Source organism: Bombina bombina, chromosome 2, assembly GCF_027579735.1.
Source record: "Bombina bombina isolate aBomBom1 chromosome 2, aBomBom1.pri, whole genome shotgun sequence".
In the NCBI taxonomy this organism is placed as follows: domain Eukaryota; kingdom Metazoa; phylum Chordata; class Amphibia; order Anura; family Bombinatoridae; genus Bombina; species Bombina bombina.
The window spans coordinates 626,848,146-626,867,886 of record NC_069500.1 but is presented as its reverse complement, the minus strand read 5'-3'; the positions used below and the strand labels follow the sequence as shown (position 1 = coordinate 626,867,886).

Here is a 19,741-nt window from a genome sequence, read left to right as displayed (position 1 = left end):
GGTAATGTAATGCAAAACAGCAGGAAAAGTCTTGCAATTATCTTGCCTTGTTATTGTGATATGTACCTTAAAGGGACATGCCACCCACATTTTATCTTTTATGATGTAGAAAGAGAATGCAATTTTAAACATCTTTCTAATTTACTTATATTATCTCATTTGTTTTATTCTCTTGATATTCTTTGATGAAAAGCAGATCTAGATATGCTCACTAGCTGCTGATTGGTTGCTGCACATAGAAGCCTTGTGTGATTGGCTCACCATGTGTATTGCTTTTTAAAAAATGAAGAAAAATAAATAATGGAAGTAAATTGTAATGTTGTTTAAATTTCTATTCTCTATCTGAATCATGAAAGAAAGATTTTAGGTTTAGTGGCCTTTTAAGGATCATTATATTTGCAAATATATATGTTTATATCTGCTATTCTCTTGTATACTTTGTATATTTGTTATTTTACTGCTAATTATTTCACTTTAATTTTTATTTCACGTCTCTATTTTCCAGGATGGTCAGTCAAGAACAGTTAGACAATTTCAGTTTACTGACTGGCCTGAACAAGGAGTGCCAAAGTCCGGAGAAGGGTTTATTGACTTCATAGGACAAGTGCATAAAACAAAGGAGCAATTTGGTCAGGATGGTCCCATCTCTGTCCACTGCAGGTAAATATTTTATATATATTTAAAAGAAATAGCTTTTCTGTTGCTAAATAACTTCAGGAATCATAAGTGTGATGTATTTAAAGGACCTAACATTGTTTCCACCACACTTAAAAGTATACTGTTGTGCAACAATGGCACATTCTGCGTTCTAATTCATTAGAGAATGTTATTTCTGCGCTACGCACACTAACATTTTTAGGCATAGATGACAAGTGGAGTGCAACTGATAGCACAGGGTCCGTTAACCAAATTGCAACCCTGAGCTAAGAATAGCGCACTATATAATATTACAAGTGAATGGATAAAGAGATTTACAAGAAAATCTTAGCGCGGCTTTCTTGCAGACCTGATGCAAAATATTAAAGTGTTATGAAACAGTGCTCCTTTAACAGAAAAAATATGTTAAATCAGAGTAAACAGAAAAAGAAACAGATTATGTAAAAAAAGCAGCAAACAACTTTTTTTTTTTGTTGCTAAAGCCTACAGCTAGATAACATAGCAGATGTAACAGAACTTAGGATCTATTGTCACATGATTTTTGCAGCAAAAGTCATCCACTGAACCTGGACAATAAACTGATTCCAGCTAGATTAGATATATCCTAGAATTTATTTTTTGCACTAGATTGTCCCATTAATGCCTTCTGAAAATCAAAAGTAATTGCATTTGGTTACAGGATCCTACGTACAACATGTGAATCTGTATGTTGTATTAAAAATAGTGTAGTATACATTAAACAATTACAAACATTATAGTGTCAAATATTAAGAAACATATGTCACTATGATATCTGCAGGATTAACTCTAGGGATGCTTAGTGTATAGCATTAGATTTATTAATACTCCCTGGATAATGGATATTGTAATGCTATTTTAGTGCCTGACTCTAAAAAAGCCTCTTAATTAATCAGTATATTCCTGATCCCAATTAATGCACCTGAAGCAAATTTATACTGATGCAACTGTGGGGAAAGATGCCCTGTAGTTTTCTAGTAAGTCAGCAGAGAAAACTTTTCTAGTCCACTTAAAGGGACAGTCTAGGCCAAAATAAACTTTCATGATTCAGATAGAGCATGTAATTTTAAACAATTTTCCATTTTACTTTTGTCACCAATTTTGCTTTGTTCTCTTGGTATTCTTAGTTGAAAGCTTAACCTAGGAGGTTCATATGCTAATTTCTTAGACCTTGAAGCCCACCTCTTTCAGAATGCATTTTAACAGTTTTTCACCACTAGAGGGTGTTAGTTCACGTATTTCATATAGATAACACTGTGCTCGTGCACGAGAAGTTATCTGGGAGCAGGCACTGATTGGCTAGGCTGCAAGTCTGTCAAAAGAACTGAAAAAAGGGGCAGTTTGCAGAGGCTTAGATACAAGATAATCACAGAGGTTAAAAGTATATTATTATAACTGTGTTGGTTATGCAAAACTGGGAAAGGGTAATAAAGGGATTATCTATCTTTTAAAACAATAAAAATGCTGGTGTAGACTGTCCCTTTAATGTTAAGAACTGGAAAAAGTCTTAATTGTGTGCTAGAATTTCTTACAAGCCAAGGACCAGTGGGCTAGTGTAATTTCAAGCTTAGCTGGTATGTTTAGCGGTTACAGTGAAGTGTAAAGGGCCTACATATGTCCCCAACATAAATAAGGCTTACACAATATTACACAATGATCCTTTGTGCTACTGTTTCTGTCTATTCATTTCTAATTACATAACACGCAGCATTAATGTTAGTATTTTGTGTTTGGCCAGGTTCATAAAAGTAGAAGACGGTGAGAGCTGATAGATGATAAGTAATGTATGTTCTTGAGACGTAGTTACAGAAAAGCTCAGAGCAGGAAATTCAAGCAGTATGGATTGTGTTCCAGAGATGTTAACGCTTGCTAAAAATGTAAACTTGTAAACTCAAAATGTTTTATTGTTTAAAAATATAGATAATCTCTTTATTACCCATTCCCCAGTTTTGCACAGCCAACACGGTTATATTAATATACTTTTTACCTCTGTTACCTTGTATTTAAAAGGACATGAAACTCCAATTTTTTCTTTCATTAATTAGAAAGAGTGTGCAATTTTAAACAACATTCTAATTTACTTCTATTATCTAATTTGTTTCATTCTCTTGATATTATTTGCTGAAAAGCATATCTAGATAGGCTCAGTAGCTGCTGACTGGTGTGTGCACATAGATGCCTCGTGTGATTGGCTCACCCATATGTATTGCTATTTCTTCAACAAAGCATATCTAAAAAATAAAGCAAATTAGATAATAGAAGTAAATTCGAATGTTGTTTAAAATTGTATTCTCTAACTGAATCATGAAAGAAAAAATTTGGGTTTAGTGGGTCTTTAAGCATCTTCTGACAGCCCCCTGATCACATGGCTATTTATTTATTATCTATTGACTTGCATTTAACCAATTAGTGCTGTGTTGTGCACAACCCATGGGTGTGAGCACAATGTTGTTTTATATGGCTCACATGAACTAGCACTCCCCTGTTGTGAAAAGCTAATAAAAGAGCATGTGATAAGAGGCAGTCTGTAGTGGCTTAGAAACAGGCAGAAATGTAGAGGTTTAAATGTTATAAAGTATATTAATATAACAATGTTGGTTGTGCAAAGCTGGGGAATGGCTAGTAAATGCATTATCTATCTTTATAAACAATAACAATTTTTTGTGTTGACTGTCCCTTTAAGTCTTAATTCAACATCAGTTAATGTATTTCTACAGTATTTTAAGGTGCATTTGAAAGTGCCAGGTTTTCATAAGTGTTAAGAGAAAGGGATATTTCAGATTGCTTGTGCTTGCCATTGAAAGTTTAGGGCATATTATATATATGGTGGGCACCTTAACCCCTTAACGACCGAGGACGTGCAGGGTACGTCCTCAAAAAAAAGGCAGTTAATGCCTGAGAACGTACCCTGCACGTCCTCGGTTTGGAAAGCAGCTGGAAGCGATCCTGCTCGCTTCCAGCTGCTTTCCGGTTATTGCAGTGATGCCTCGATATGGAGGCATCCTGCAATAACCTTTGGTAGCCATCCGGTGCAGAGAGAGCCACTCTGTGGCCCTCTCTGCACCGGAGATCGGTGGCTACCTGCGTTGGTGGGTGGGAGCCGGACCGGGAGGCGGGTGGCGGCCATCGATGGCCCTGGTTATGTGCAGGGGGGGCGGGATCGTGGGCGGGGACGAGCAGGGGCGCGCACGGACGCGCGCGCGTGCACGGGAGGGCGGGGGCGGGCGCGTGCACGGGGAGGGAGCGGGTGGGAACCGCTACACTACAGAAAATGATTTAATAAAAAATGTATAAATATCGAAAATCTTAAAAAAAAAAAAAGATCAGCAAGGTGGTGGGGGATTGTCTGTGTGGGGGGGGGAAGCTACACTACAGAAAAAAGCCCCAAAAAAATAAAAAAAGCACTTTTTTTTGCAAACTGGGTACTGGCAGACAGCTGCCAGTACCCAAGATGGCCCCCAATGAGGCAGAGGGGAGGGTTAGAGAGCGGTTTTGGGGGGGATCAGGGAGGTTGGGGGCTAAGGGGGGGATCCTACACCCTAGCATATGTAAATATGCTAAAAAAATTTTTTATTTTTTTTAAAAAACCCTTTTATTTTAGTACTGGCAGACTTTCTGCCAGTACTTAAGATGGCGGGGACAATTGTGGGGTGGGGGAGGGAAGGGAGCTGTTTGGGAGGGATCAGGGGGTGGGATGTGTCAGGTGGGAGGCTGATCTCTACACTAAAACTAAAATTAACCCTGCAAGCTCCCTACAAACTCCCTAATTAACCCCTTCACTGCTAGCCATAATACACGTGTGAGGCGCAGCAGGATTTAGCGGCCTTCTAATTACCAGAAAGCAACGCCAAAGTCATATATGTCTGCTATTTCTGAACAAAGGGGATCCCAGACAAGTATTTACAACCATTTGTGCCATAATTGCACAAGCTGTTTGTAAATTATTTCAGTGAGAAACCTAAAATTGTGAAAAATTTAACTTTTTTTTCAATTTGATCGCATTTGGCGGTGAAATGGTGGCATGAAATATACCAAAATGTGCCTAGATCAATACTTGGGGTTGTCTACTATACTACACTAAAGCTAAAATTAACCCTACAAGCTCCCTAAAAGCTCCCTAATTAACCCCTTAACTGCTGGGCATAATACACTTGTGGTGCGCAGTGGCATTTAGCGGCCTTCTAATTACCAAAAAGCAACGCCAAAGCCATATATGTCTGCTATTTCTGAACAAAGGGGATCCCAGAGAAGAATTTACAACCATGTATGCCATAATTGCACAAGTTGTTTGTAAATAATTTCAGTGAGAAACCAAAAGTTTGTGAAAAAATTTGTGAAAAAGTGAACGATTTTTTGTATTTGATCGCATTTGGCGGTGAAATGGTGGTATGAAATATACCAAAATTGTCCTAGATCAATACTTTGGGATGTCTACTAAAAAAAAATATATACATGTCAAGGGATATTCAGGGATTCCTGAAAGATATTAGTGTTCTAATGTAACTAGCACTAATTTTGGAAAAAAGTGGTTTGGAAATAGCAAAGTGCTACTTGTATTTATGGCCCTATAACTTGCACAAAAAGCAAAGAACATGTAAACATTGGGTATTTCTAAACTCAGGACAAAATTTAGAAACTATTTAGCATGGGTGTTTTTTGGTGGTTGTAGATATGTAACAGATTTTGGGGGTCAAAGTTAGAAAAAGTGTGTTTTTTTCAATTTTTCCTCATATTTTATATTTTTTTTTATAGTAAATTATAAGATATGATGAAAATAATGGTATCTTTAGAAAGTCCATTTAGTGGCGAGAAAAACGGTATATAATATGTGTGGGTACAGTAAATGAGTAAGAAGAAAATTACAGCTAAACACAAACACCGCAAAAATGTAAAAATAGCCTTGGTCCCAAACGGACAGAAAATGGAAAAGTGCTGTGGTCATTAAGGGGTTAAAATGCTTTGGGTAAACATTTCAATCAACAACTTATTAAACCAGTTTCAAAAAAGGATAACAAAAGAATGAAGTAGATTCAATAACAGACGTAAATTAGAAAGTACATTTTAATTACATGCTGTATCTAAATCATAAAAGTTTACTTTTGACTTTCAAGTTCTTTTAAATAGAAAGAGGAGACCAAATTGATAATGCAGCACTGAAAAGTATAGTCTGTAGAATGAACTGTGTTAGAAAGGGTTGCAGCTCAGTGTATATGAAGCACACAGGTGTTCAGCTAGGCTCTCCATAACATGAACTGTTCTGCACCGACCAATTCTCCAGATTAATTAAAGGGACAATGAACCCCATTTTTTTCTTATGGTGATTCAGAGATAGCATGACATTTTAAGCAACTTTCTAATTTACTCCTATTATCAATTTTCTTCGTTCTTTTGCTATCATTATTTTAAAAGCAGGAATGTAAATCTTAGCAGCCAGCCCATTTTAGGTTCAGCACCATGGATAGCGCTTGCTTATTGGAGGCTTAAATTTACCCACCAATAAGCAGGCATAACCCAGGTTCTTAACCAAAAATTGGCCGGATCCTATGCATCACATTCCTGCTTTTTAAATAAATATAGCAAGAGAACAAAGAAACATTGATAATAGGAGTAAATTAGAAAGTTGCTTAAAATTGCATGCTCTATCTTAATAATAAAATAAAAAAATGTGGGTTTAGTGTCCCTTTAAGCATTCATTTCTCAGTGGATCACATTATGATTCTCTCATATCTATAAAATGACATTTTCTAACTAGCAAAATATGCATTTTTATTTTATTTTAAAAGTAGTGGGTTTATTGCATTCTATCCTTAAAGGGACACTGAACCCACATTTTTTCTTTTGTGATTCAGATAGAGCATGCAATTTTAAGCAAGTTTCTAATTTACTCCTATTATAAAATTTTCTTCATTCTCTTGGCATCTTTATTTGAAATGCAAGAATGTAAGTTTAGCTGTCGGCCCATTTTTGGTGAACAACTTGGGTTATTCTTGCCGATTGGTGGATAAATTCACCCACCAATAAACAAGTGCTGCCCAGGGTTCTAAACCCAAAATTGGCTGGCTCCTTAGCTTAGATGTTTTCTTTTTCAAATAAAGATAGCAAGAGAATGAAGAAAAATGATAATAGGAGTACATTAGAAAGTTGCTTAAAATTGCATGCTCTATCTGAATCACGAAAGAAAAAAAATTGGGTTTTGTGTCCCTTTAAAAATATGGTCATTCCCACATCTCTTAAAACATTGATGGACATCTTCTTAACGCATGGGGGCTGCAAATCAATATTTTAGAAGCATTATGGGCCAACTATAGATTTATGGCTGTTAAAGTGACAGTAAAGTCCAAATTAAACTTTCATGATTCAGTTAGGGCATGCCATTTTAAACAACTTTTCAATTTACTTTTATCATCAAATTTGCTTTGTTCTCTTGGTATTCTTAGTTGAAATCTAAACCTAGGTATGCTCATTTGCTAATTTATAAGCCCTTGAATGTGACAGTTTTCACAGCTAGAGGGCATTAGTTCATGTGTGCCATATAGATAACATTGTGCTCACATTCCCGTGGAGTTATTTAAGAATCAGCACTAATTGGCTAAAATGCAAGTCTGTCAAAAGATCTGAGATAAGGGGCAGTCTGCAGAGGTTTAGTTACAAGGTAATCACAGAGGTAAAAAGTATACTAATATAACAGTGTTGGTTATGCAAAACTGGGGAATGTAAATAAAGGGAATATCTATCTTTTTAAACAATAAAATTTTTGGTGTTTACTGTCACTTTAAACACACAAATAATATTATCATTCCTATAAATGTCTTGTGGCACAGGACCAGATTTAGCTAAGGTTGTAGAGTATCCTCTATCTCCTCTATCTGACGCTTCTCCTCTCCAGAAGGTTCTCTTGTGGACATCATATTTTCCCACCTAACAGAATTAAAAAAGCCTATATTTGCAATTTTATGGGGCCAGAAAAATATACCATGCATTCTTAGTTCTTCAATTGTTTATGGGGCCACTAAAGCTGGTGCAGAGGGCTGCATGTGGCCCTTTAGCCTTTCATTTGGTTATCCCCTTAAATCTTAATGTTATATTATGAAATAACATGGTTAGATTCCATGCAAAATAAGTGCGTAATATTTCACATTCCTGTATAAGTATTTACTCTAATAATAGAGTACAAAATGGGTTTAGTGATTAAAAACATCTTCTTAAAATGAATTAGAATTAATGTCTTAAATCTAATTTATAGAAAGATATATGAAATCTAGGTAAATAATATATATGTGGGTGATGAAAACACTGAAATTATATATATATATTACTAATGTTATAATATCATAATATATAGAGCCCCGTCACACTGTTATCTTCAAGTAACTGGATATACAGTGAACATAGCTAGGAAATGCATACTGAAGACAATGCTATTGTGTGAGTTTAGATTTTATTAAAAAATAAAACTTTTCTTACAGGATTCAGATAAAACATAGAATTTGCTATTTCTATTATCAAATTAGCTTTTTTCTTTTTCATATCCTTTGTTGAGGGACAAACAATGCACTACTAGGAGCTAGCGGATGAGCATATACAGTATGTGCAATCAGCAATAAGCAGTTAGCTCCCAGTAGTGCATTGCTGCTCCTGAGCCTACCTAGATATGCTTTTCAACAAAGAACCCCCCTCCAGCTCCCTTGCAGCTACATTGAGCTTCCTGGTTCTGCCCTCTTTGCGACGTCACCACTTACGTACTTGTTATGTCACTGGCACTCCCATGAAGCGGGAGTGCCGCCCACTAGGCCACCAACGATCCCCAGCCTGTAGTGTGCGGGATCACCGAAAACAATGTTTCATCAGCGATCCCCATGCATAAAGAAAAGGGCTTGTCATGCGCCCACATGCCACCATGTGCTATGTTAAAAAGCATACGTAGGCAGGCTTAGGAGCAGCAATGCACTGCTGGGAGCTAGCTGCTGATTTGTTGGTGCACACATCTGTCCTTTGTCTTTGGCTCATGTGATGTGTTTAGCTAGCTCTTAGTAGCGAACTGTAGCCTCTTCAACAAAGAATACATAGAGAATGAAGCAAATTTGGAAATATAATTAATTTGTCTTTTTTAATTTTTTTTTTTTAATTTTAAGCTCTATCTGCATTGTGAAAGAAAATGTTGGCTTTCATATCTCTTTAACTTGAACTGTAGTTCCAAAACATCTAGGGTGCCAAGGTTAGCTCTAGTCTATATTTGAGTGAATATAAAACTGGAGAATAGTTTTTCCCATGTAGTTGATTATTTGCTAATTTTCAAAGGTCGATGATTTATGTAATTACTTTTTCTCCTACCTTCTCCATTTATCTAGTCAACTATCTATTTATTAAAAACAGCATGCATCACTGTATACTGGATACATTATGGGGCACCTAGAGGGTAGAGACATATATTACTGAATTCATTACATTTAGAATGTTTGTATAATTTGTTTAAGTTCAGTAGTTGGTCATTTCTTTTTTTTTCATTTTGCTAGTTATTTTTGTAAAAAAAAATTGAATAATGATTAAAATATAATATATTTCCTGTATTTTGTTAGATTTTTATTTTCTTCCTCTAAGATTTTATTTTTTGCAGCTATAGTAGATTTGCATGTATTGCCTTATTTATTTTTGCGGCGTAATTAAACATTAGGCGTAACACACTCATTAGTAGCTTTGCTTAAATTACTATTATGAGCTCTTAGATGTGCATGATTAGCTAAGCAAAAAAATGTTATATCTCTTGTGGTCATAAAAAGGTGAAAAACAATTTAGTATGTGCTCATATGTATTTTCATACTCCATTTAAATTTGACATTTAAGAGCTTGTCTTAAGGCTGTGAAGGAGTGAAACTACTGCAGGCCTCAGTGCAGAATGAGTTCTGAAGCAAATAATCAGTACATGATAAGCAAAAATAATGGGAAAGACAAATAAATTTAAAAATTGTCATCAGTTATGATCAAAACACTAAATATATTCCTTACGTTGATTATTAAATTAGTACATTAACCCCTTCGCTACCAGGAGTTTCAGAGTAAAACGCCCAAAATACTGTATAATTTTTAGCTGTTTGGCCATTGCTACATTTAAACGGAAATAGAGGCTTTTTTATTGACCTATCAGAACTATATATTTTTTTGAAGTAGACAATCCAAGGTATTGATTTAGGCCCATTTTGGTATATTTCCTGCCACCACTATGCTGCCAAATGAGCTCATACAAAAAAAATTGGTAACTTTTACACAAACTTTGGGATTCTCACTGAAATTATTTACATACAACTTGTGCAGTCATAACATAAATTATTGTAAAAGCTTCTCTGGGATTCTCTTTGCTCAGAAATAGCAGATATGCATGGCCTTGCCATTGTTTTTTTGTAATTAGAAGGCTGCTAATTGCAGCTGCGCACCACACTTCTGAAATTCCTGTCAGTTAAGGGGTTACTTAGCTGGTAAGGGTAATATAATTGTAATGTAGGTATTACCCTCCCAACTGACACCTGCTACCTTCCTGATCCTTTCTAAACAGCTCTCCCACCACCCCATTAATTTACACCCCCCACCCTCTCATTCCTTTTCCATAGTGTAGCATAGGGGTCAGCAACCTTGGCACCCCAACTGTTTTGGAACTACATTTCCCATGATGCTCAGACACTCTTTAGGCTAGCTGAGAATCATGGGAAATGTAGTTCCAAAACATCTGGAATGCCAAGGATGCTGACTACTCTTGTAGCGTCCCATCCAATTTTTTGAATAACATTATTCTGGTGCTAAACTGCCCAATTAGTTTCCATTTATGACACTTTAATTCTACCTTTTCTTTTTAAAAGTTACCTTGCTCCAACTATAGGTTAAAATATTAAGACTAGTATTATAGAGATATAATAATAAATATAAATGTAAAAATGAATGACTTGACAATTAAAAAAAAATGCATTTTTTTATAAAGTCTACTAGAGTTAGAAATATTATTGAGATTACATATTCAAGGAGGGTTGTTTGAAACAGAAGGTTAGGGCAACAGGGAATGTTTCTATAAGAAAGAACTTGTAGGGTTATTTGTGATAAAGGGAAGGAAATTCATTTCTCTCCTCATTCTATAACAAAAGAGTCTTGCAGTGAGTCAATAGGTGTCTACATGCAGCTGTGTAACAGTAAGCCAGATATCAGAAGTTTGTGATGTGAAGGGAATTAGGAGGGTTCGTTTGTGTTTTGTAATCACATCAGTTGTGTGAATTACAGATGATTGTAATAACAGTGAATCAGTAAAAGTAAAGACATGATGGGTGGACAGGATGTTGGGCAGGGAGGGACGGTGTTTGAGTTGTGATCACTGTGTGGATGCAGATGGAGCTTTTCAAAATATGAAATTGAGTTATAAAATAGTTGAGGACACCAGAAAGTTTTCACAGATGCAGTCTGAGAGGTTAGGGCAAGAGGGACATGAAATAGTAACAGGAATCTAATGTAAGAGTATTGCTTAAAAAAAGAGGATGTGAACTACAATGAAAAAAATAGTTTCATGTTTTTACTTCATTGATGGGTTTAGATGGAGTTTAGATTGCTTTTCAAACAACTTAAAGGGACATGAAACACAAAATTTTTCTTTCATGATTCAGATAGAGAATTCAATTTTAATCAACTTTCCAGTTTACTTCTATTATTTAATTTGCTTCATTCTCTTGTTATTCTTTGCTGAAATGTTTATCTAGGCAAGCTCAGGAGCAGCAGAGAACCTAGGTTCTAGCTGTTGATTGGTGGCTGCATATATATATCGATTGTGATTGGCTCACCCATGTGTTCAGCTAGAAACTATTAGTGCGATGCTGCTCCTTCAACAAATGATACCAAGAGAATGAAACAGATTTGATAATAGAAGTAAACTAGAAAGTTGTTTAAAAATGTATTCTCTATCTGAATAATGAAATATATTTCTTAGGTTTCATGTCCCTTTAACAATAGCTAACTCTAAATAGCAGGGAAGGCAACAAAAGAGTAACAAAAAATTATGTTTTATTACATCATATGTTTCTGTGTTGGCAAAATATTTTTAAAAGCTTTTTATTGAAATAATAGATGAAAGATTGAAATAATAGATGAAAGTGGACTTTGTCTTTCATAGTTCAATTATTGTTTAAAAGGATAGACATTCCCTTTATTACTCATTCCCCAGTTTTGCATAACCAACACAGTTATTTTAATATACATTTTACCTCTGTGATTACCTTGTATCTAAGCGTCTGCAGACTGCCCCCTTATCTCTGTTCTTCTGACAGACTTGCATTTGTGCCAATCAGTGCTGACTCAAATACCTCCATGGGAGTGAGCACAATGTTATCTATATAGCACACACAAACTAACTGTCTAACTGTGAAAAACTGCCTAATGCACTGAGATAAGAGGCAGCCTTCAAGGAATTAGATATAACATATGAGCTTACCTAGGTTTAATTTTCAACAAAGAATAACAAGAGAACAAAGCAAACAAAGAAAAAATGGCATGTCCCCTCTGAATCATGAAAGTTTAATTTTGACTAAGCTGTCCATTTAAATTATCTTTAAAAACAAAATTGAGGTATACATTTTTGTTTTGTTTTTTAAGGTTGTCACATATGAAGACACACTCATAGCCCTCTTTTTCACTTAGAGTGGCTAAAATGAACTATGGTAAACTGGTGAAGCTAAGTAGGGTAGAATGACTAGAGAGACCCAAATTTTTCCACCGGTTATGAACTTTGAGATAGTTATATATAGATGGTGCACCATAGAAGCTTTACTGAATACAGTTTCCTTCATCTTATTTATTTATGTTTGTTTATTACGCAGTTCATTCATCTTAAAATGCTTATAGACCCATAAACAACACACATTTTTCATATATTAAAAGGTAGAAAATGTAAATGAATGCTATTTACTATACATATATATATATATATACTGTCCAAAAATAATTAGCCACAAAAACAGCAAATATGATAAATATACACTGGTTTAGTATTAAGCCCACTTTACAATTGCTTTAGATTTTATGGGGCCGAATTAATAAGCACCGTATGGTGCCTAATGCATCTCATTCCGTGCGAGCCTTCAGGTTCGCCGGCAGTGTTAATTTTGACGGCAAATTTCGATTTAGTCTTTTGACTAAAATGCCATTTTAGTTTTAGTCGTATTTTAGTCATCTGAATTGTTTTAGTTTTAGTCTAATTTTAGTCGACTAAATCTAAGGGGTTTAGTTAAAGTGTAATGCTTTTTTTAAGCATTTCTCTATCATTTCCAAACTCATTATATACTCCAGGAGTAAACATAACACCTATTATTATTTATGGTATTAAGGTTTAAACATGCAATACAGTACAGACACAGATTTAACCATTGTGATATATAATTTCTTTATTAAACTTAAAATTAAATAAAACCAAGTTTCATAAACAAACAGAAGTGCAACTTTAAAATATATATATAAAAAAAACTGTAAACTGTATTGGCTGTAACGCTATTACAAATATTACCCAATATAAACACTTTAACAGTTCTCTGTTAATAAATAAAACAAGTATCAAGTAACTCAACACAACAAAAAGTTTCTGCAGCTAGCACAGGCACAGCATAACAAACCTATACTCGTGGGTTATTCTTATTTCTATAGGAAGAATCAATTGATTGTTCACAAATTCTTCAAATTACTCCTGGAGTAAAGGTTTATTAACCTTTTAATTTATTGTATTAAGGTTTGAACATGCAATAAATATTTAACAGATTTAACTGCTGTGGTATATAACATGTCTTTTATTTATCCTAAAATTAAATAAATAAATAAACAAGAAGATAGCCTTGCTTTTTTATTTTTACAAAAGAGCAGTGATTAGCTAGGAATTGATTATAACACCTTGCATAAAGTGTTAATTTTGACAGCAAATTTTGATTTAGTTTTCGTCATAGTCTTTTGACTAAAATGCCATTTTAGTTCTATTCGTATTTTAGTCATCAGAATTTCTTAAGTTTTATGCTTATTTTAGTCTAGTTTTAGTCAACGAAATTAACACTGCCCACCGGAAACAGCAGTTAAAAAAAACGAATGGCCGCGAATCTGCAGGGGACGGCATTGCACAAGCAGTTCACCAGAACTGCTTGTGCAATGTTAAATGCCATGAGCGTATGCTGTTGGCATTCAGCAATGTCTGTCGGACAGACATATGATAAATTGGCCCCTATAACTGTGTTTTACTAAGCAGAATAATATAAGGAATCTTAGTATACAAGTTTTGTTATGTCTGTTTCAATCTGGTATATTAGTGCAACATTACATTGTATTTTCATAGCACAATTAGACTTCTAGATATGCAATTTTATTAAATGTTCAGTATAATACTGTGATGCTAATTCATAAATATGCTTTATGTGATATTATCATACTTATAGTGTCATTATCAAACGGCTTTAAGACTCATCTTTTTATTACAAAGTTAATTTACTTATTTGCATAGCTATTGATGTCTATAATTCCAAAATATATGGCATCTGACAAAAAACACTTAATATTATAGTTCATTAATCTTTTCTTTTTTTGCTTTTGTAACAGTGCTGGTGTTGGAAGAACTGGAGTATTCATAACCCTGAGTATTGTATTAGAAAGAATGAGATATGAGGGTGTTGTAGATATCTTCCAGACTGTCAAAATGTTGCGAACACAACGGCCAGCTATGGTGCAGACAGAGGTGAGTGTTTAATAATATTCGTTTTTATTTGTATCGCAATAGAACCCATCAGTATTTATTACTAAGAAATGCATTTCCTGGCTTTAAAGGGTCATGAAACCCAAAATGTTTCTTTCATGATTCAGGTAGACCATGCAGTTGTAAACAATTTGTCAGTCTACTTTTATTATCATACTTGCTTCATTCTGTTGGTGTCTTTTGTTGCAGAAGCAGCAATGCACTACTGGGTGCTAACTGAAAACATCAGGGGCGCGATCAAATATACGGCGCAGGTTTCGGCGCAAGCGTGGGAACCTGCGCCTCCCGTAATTTCACCTCGTACATCGGGGTATTACAAATACTGTGCCGTTAGATGCTTATGTGGCATAAGTAGGACAAATTGGTGATCTTCTGAAATGTGCGCAAATACACATTTTAGTCATCGCAAGTAACTTACGCCAGTATTTTATCCACGGAAAGTGTCAAAAAAGAGTAGTTTTATGCAAATTAGGCTAACACCTGTAAAAATTAACCGCGATTTCATATAAAAATGCGACACGTAATTATGCTATTCAAAATTATTATGTAAACCCATATATAAAGAGATGAAGGTAATACAATTGTGATTTCCCATTGTTCTCTCCTCCAAGTATTGTTGATTGTTTTGATAAGAAATTTAAAGTAAATAAGCAAGTATATGTCCACAATGTGATAAAGTACCTACAAGCTCAATCCATATGATTATGTTTCAAGTACACAAATAATTTGAAATTATGTTTCAAATACACAAATAAACCTTAAAAAAACAATATCATAGTATACTGTCCCTTTAACCTTGAGATGCTGCTTAAATGTATGTGTTTGTTAAGGCTTCCAGGGAGTTACGTTGCTTTTTTAGTCAGTGCAAGGGTTCCTGCGCCTGCAATTTGTGGCGAGATAAGAATGGAGTAGATTCTCTGAATTCCGCGCGCGTAAGTCCTTACGCTGTATATTGGATACCAAATTGCGCGTCTGTTCTATGTTAGTCTATGGTTAAAAAAAATACCGGCGAAGGGTGAAATATACGCACGTAACTTGTATGCTACGCCATATATGTAATACCAAAATCGCGTAAAATCTGGAGTCGCCGGCTTTTGCGGGCAACGCTGCATATGTAATGGAGCCCCAGGTGAGCCAATGACATATATGTACACCCACCAATCAGCAGCTAGCTGCCAGTAGTGCATTTCTGCTGCTGATCCTACCTAGGTATGCTTTTCAACAAGGTATACAACCTAATCAAACAAATTTGAAAATAGAAGTCAAATGGAAAGCTTTTTAAAATTGTATGGCCTGTCTGAATCATTAAATCACTTTTTTGGGTTTCATGCAGTATGTTTACAAGACTCCATATCTTTTTTCTCTTTAGTATCGTAGAAGCAAAGATTTAGCACATTTGTTTTAATATATATAAGTGTTATAGAAAGTACATTTGTAGCAATTTCTTGTATAGGGAGGTATCAGTTGCAGATAAATATAACCTACTGATGTCACTTTGTACCTAGAATACTTTTTTTTTTAAGAAAAATTGATAATAGGAGAAAATCAGATAGTTGCCTAAAATTGCATGCTCTATCTGAATCACGAAACAAAAAAAAAAATTTGGCTCAGTATCCCTTTAACTTGTATACTCTATTTGAATCATGAACATGAATTTTGAATTTTGTGTCCCTTTAATTATGGCTGTCAAGACACAAACTATCAAATTATTGATAAATAAATAAGATTTAGAAGAATGGAAGGTTAAATTTTACTGAAATACTATTTCATAAGCACTTTACTTTTGAGTCTTTGCAGTCTCCCTTGGTGTCTCCAAATAACCTATCATTCAAGGGACACTGTACCCCAAATCCTCCTTCCGTAACTCAGATAGAGCATGCAACTTTTTTTTTTTTTTTTTATATTTTTTTTATCGAGGAAATATACATACATGAGAAACAAGTGCAAAAAGGAGAAACCAAAAATATAACAAATGTCGATGCATGTACAAGTATCGTGCATTACTGAAGCAGTCCTCGTTTTTGTCCCATATAACAGGTTTCTAGATCACTCTTGGACCTTTAAAGAATATATTTCAGATTGAAGATGGGATTATTTAAACTAGTTGCAAAACATTGTAAATTAAACAGAAACAGGGCTAAACCAGGTCCATGCTGTCATGGGCCGTTACAATAATATAAACAATAATATAAACAGAGAGAGCTTGTTAGAGAATAAACATGAGGTGTATGTAGATATACCTTCCCCTGCCAAACAATATGCTTTAGGAATTGCTAGAAGGCCAGTAAATTAACCCACCCAGATACATTAGGCTGTAAAAGGCATGGGGCTGTATATAAACTATTAAAAAGCAAGGCATTCCTTTGCATGGTCTAGTCAGCAACAATCTAAACAGGAGCCGTGCATTAGAGTGCCGTTTATATGGAGTTAAATGTAGATAAATGTTATCAATCGCTTCACAGTCAATCGCATAGTTTCAGGCTTGTGTTCCCAAATATTGCCTTAGAGCTCATAGAATCAATAACTAATATACATTAAATCTCTACCTACAAGGTGTACTATGGAAATAGGCTTTATGCTGAGCTAACCATGAGATGATGACAACCCCCGTGGTGTTATAAGTATATATACCGTGAAAACATTTTGGGGAACTTATAATGTACTTATAATTATATGAAACAACAAGGGATTACTAAGGAGTCTTAACGTTGGTTCCAATAAACAGGGAAATACACAGACACTTTTATTATAGTTCTTTTTCGCATTTTTGTCAGCCCCCTGGGTCTGCTTGCCTGCTAAGCAGTGTCTCTTGGTGGTTACTCAGATTGCATGGCCGTGAAATAGTGCAGTCCATCCCATACTCAGCCCTCTCCCCTAATTTCAAAGAGGGGTGTAAGTTCTCATACACAATCTCCCCCATCCCAGAGTCAAAGATAGCAATCCCCCAGGCTATTATGTCGTGCATAATACACCTTACGTGGCACCTCTGATTAGGCTTGGTGTCTATGCATGTCCCAGTGTCACCACATGTCGCCAGTGCTTGTGCAAGGGAAATCTTTGGCGCCGGCATTATCTCTTTAATGTCAGTGACAAATTCTTTCTGCAAGCCCGAACCGATCAAAGCCAGCCCCCCGGCACCTGGGAGGATAGATGTGCTCTTACCGGACAGTCGGAGAGGATATGTAATTCCTGTGACCCCACCGGGACCTGTCTGCACGGGCCGCAGGAAGAAGTCATTCATGTCTACCTCCCCGCTGTTAGGGTTAGGGCTGTCGGCCTGTGCTGTAGTGTTGAGTCCCCTTTGCTGTGACTGTGCTGAAGGATTTTCTGCGGGCTGAGGGGTTCTCTCTGCTGTGATCTCTCTCCAGTCGCCATCTTTGTTTGGATGTGATGTAGGTGACCACGTTGGTTCTTCCGTAGGTAAACTGTTTAGCAGAGGCAGGGTACTCTGTGCATGGTCTAATGGGAGTGATCGGTGATAGATTCTGAGAAGTAAATTTTCCAGTTTAGCGAAGCGTTGATCTAGCTCTTGCTCCCGGCTCATCTCCCAAGCGGTCGCCATCTTGAAAGCAATCTTGTAAACGATAACGTAAGGACCCGGTCTTTTGCAAGATTGTTGGTTATAGGTTATTTTTTCTGCTTTGCGATGTGTAGAACAGTAAGGCAGAAACCTGCTGCCAGCACTGGTGACCCGGAGGAGCCGGGGGGGAGTCGTTACCTATGAATAGGCCACCGCCTTAGGTCTTAGTCGTCCGGTCTGTGGCTCTTGGGTCATGTAAACAGCCAGCAAAAATAGATATATAATCACCATACGATTGGCAACCACAAATCTTATAGATATTAATGTATTATGGCTGTTAGATTCTCCAAAATCGGTGGATTATAGAGGTTTCTTCTAGAGCCTGCAGTAGGTACGTCCTATTCAGAACGTTGTTCGGACATGCCCCCTGTACCTAGAATACTTTTTATTATTATTGTTGGTTATTTATAAAGTGCCTACAGATTATGCTGCACTATACAAAGAGGGATGTATTATATACACTAACAGGTACAATAAGGGTACGTTATATTTGTAAGGGTGCATAACAAACAGTGCCATTATAGAGTTACCTAAGTTATAAAAAAGGAGCGGAATGTCCTGCCCTTGAGCACAATCAAGACTTTATTATTCTTGAGACAATATTTCCAGAATCAAATAAATATGAGCATGAAATTATAAAATTAAGATAAATAAAATCATTGTCTAAAAAAGCATACTATTTATAAAACAAACTTCATGACCTTACAATATATAGCTTGGAGAAGAGTGAGAGGAGAGAGGTGATAATGATATAGAGCTTCATGCTGAAAGCTGATGTGATAGATTAGCAATGTCTAGAGAATACAATGAAAGCTCAAAGAGAACTTTTTTTTAAATACACCAAGGAAAGTCCTTGTTTGACATTTTGAGACTCATTATAAATATGAATATTAAATAAAATAATCTTATTTGCAAACATAGTTCTATACAGAAAATAATAAATATGGAGTCTGATGTGAATAGAATACAAAGTATAAAGTGAATAAAACATTTGTATTGAGTACTGTATAGTAGTGCATTTAGTTCACCTGCATCTGTTTAAATGTGAAGCGAGCCCTTTATTGAATAAAGAAGGATTCATTTCTAAACCCTGTAAGGGAATTACTAGCTCGTTCTGATCATGCAGCTGCAGTTTTCATTCCCAGTGAGCTCAAGAGCCGGCTTAGGCCAGTGCTAAACCTGCATGTTTAAAAGGGATATTATAACAAACTGTTTTCCTGGGCGGACCCATGTCTTCAACAAGGTCAGGTGGAGTATTGTTGTTCCAGAATTAAACAAGCTGGAATCAATGGCTGAGGCCCACCTCTACACAAACCCTTACTGGGACACATTGCAAGTTAAACACAGAAACCAAGCAGAGGCTAGGGGTAGGGAAGGACCAAATGTTTTGCAATATTTTAAAAAATGAAATAAATTTTAACACATTTGTTCATTAATTTTTTTATTTCAAATGTTTATACAACATTCTAACATTTGTTTAATGTAAAAGTATTTCTAATGCTTTCTTTAAATGTAATATTTGATTAGAATTTTTCTAATAATTAGATTCGAAATCTGCAATATTCAAATTAAAAAAATTGGAACCAATATATTTGTAATAGTATTTTTAATACTTTCTTTAAATGTCATATATTTTAATTATGTAATATTTGAAATAGAAACATTCAAATTTATATATTTGTATCCATATACCATATATTTGTATCAATTTACCAAATTCCCTACCATGTTGAACT

At 35.5% G+C, this 19,741-nt stretch overlaps 1 protein-coding gene across 1 annotated transcript in view; it reads left to right on the top strand.

Annotated features, from left to right (window-relative positions):
- PTPRD (protein tyrosine phosphatase receptor type D) overlaps positions 1–19,741 on the top strand; it is a 666,726-nt gene that overhangs the window by 636,776 nt on the left and 10,209 nt on the right. Inside the window, exons 32-33 of the mRNA XM_053702567.1 lie at positions 506–660; positions 14,272–14,407. Of these exons, the coding sequence (XP_053558542.1) occupies positions 506–660; positions 14,272–14,407 (291 nt within the window). The remainder of the gene's footprint in view (positions 1–505; positions 661–14,271; positions 14,408–19,741) is intronic.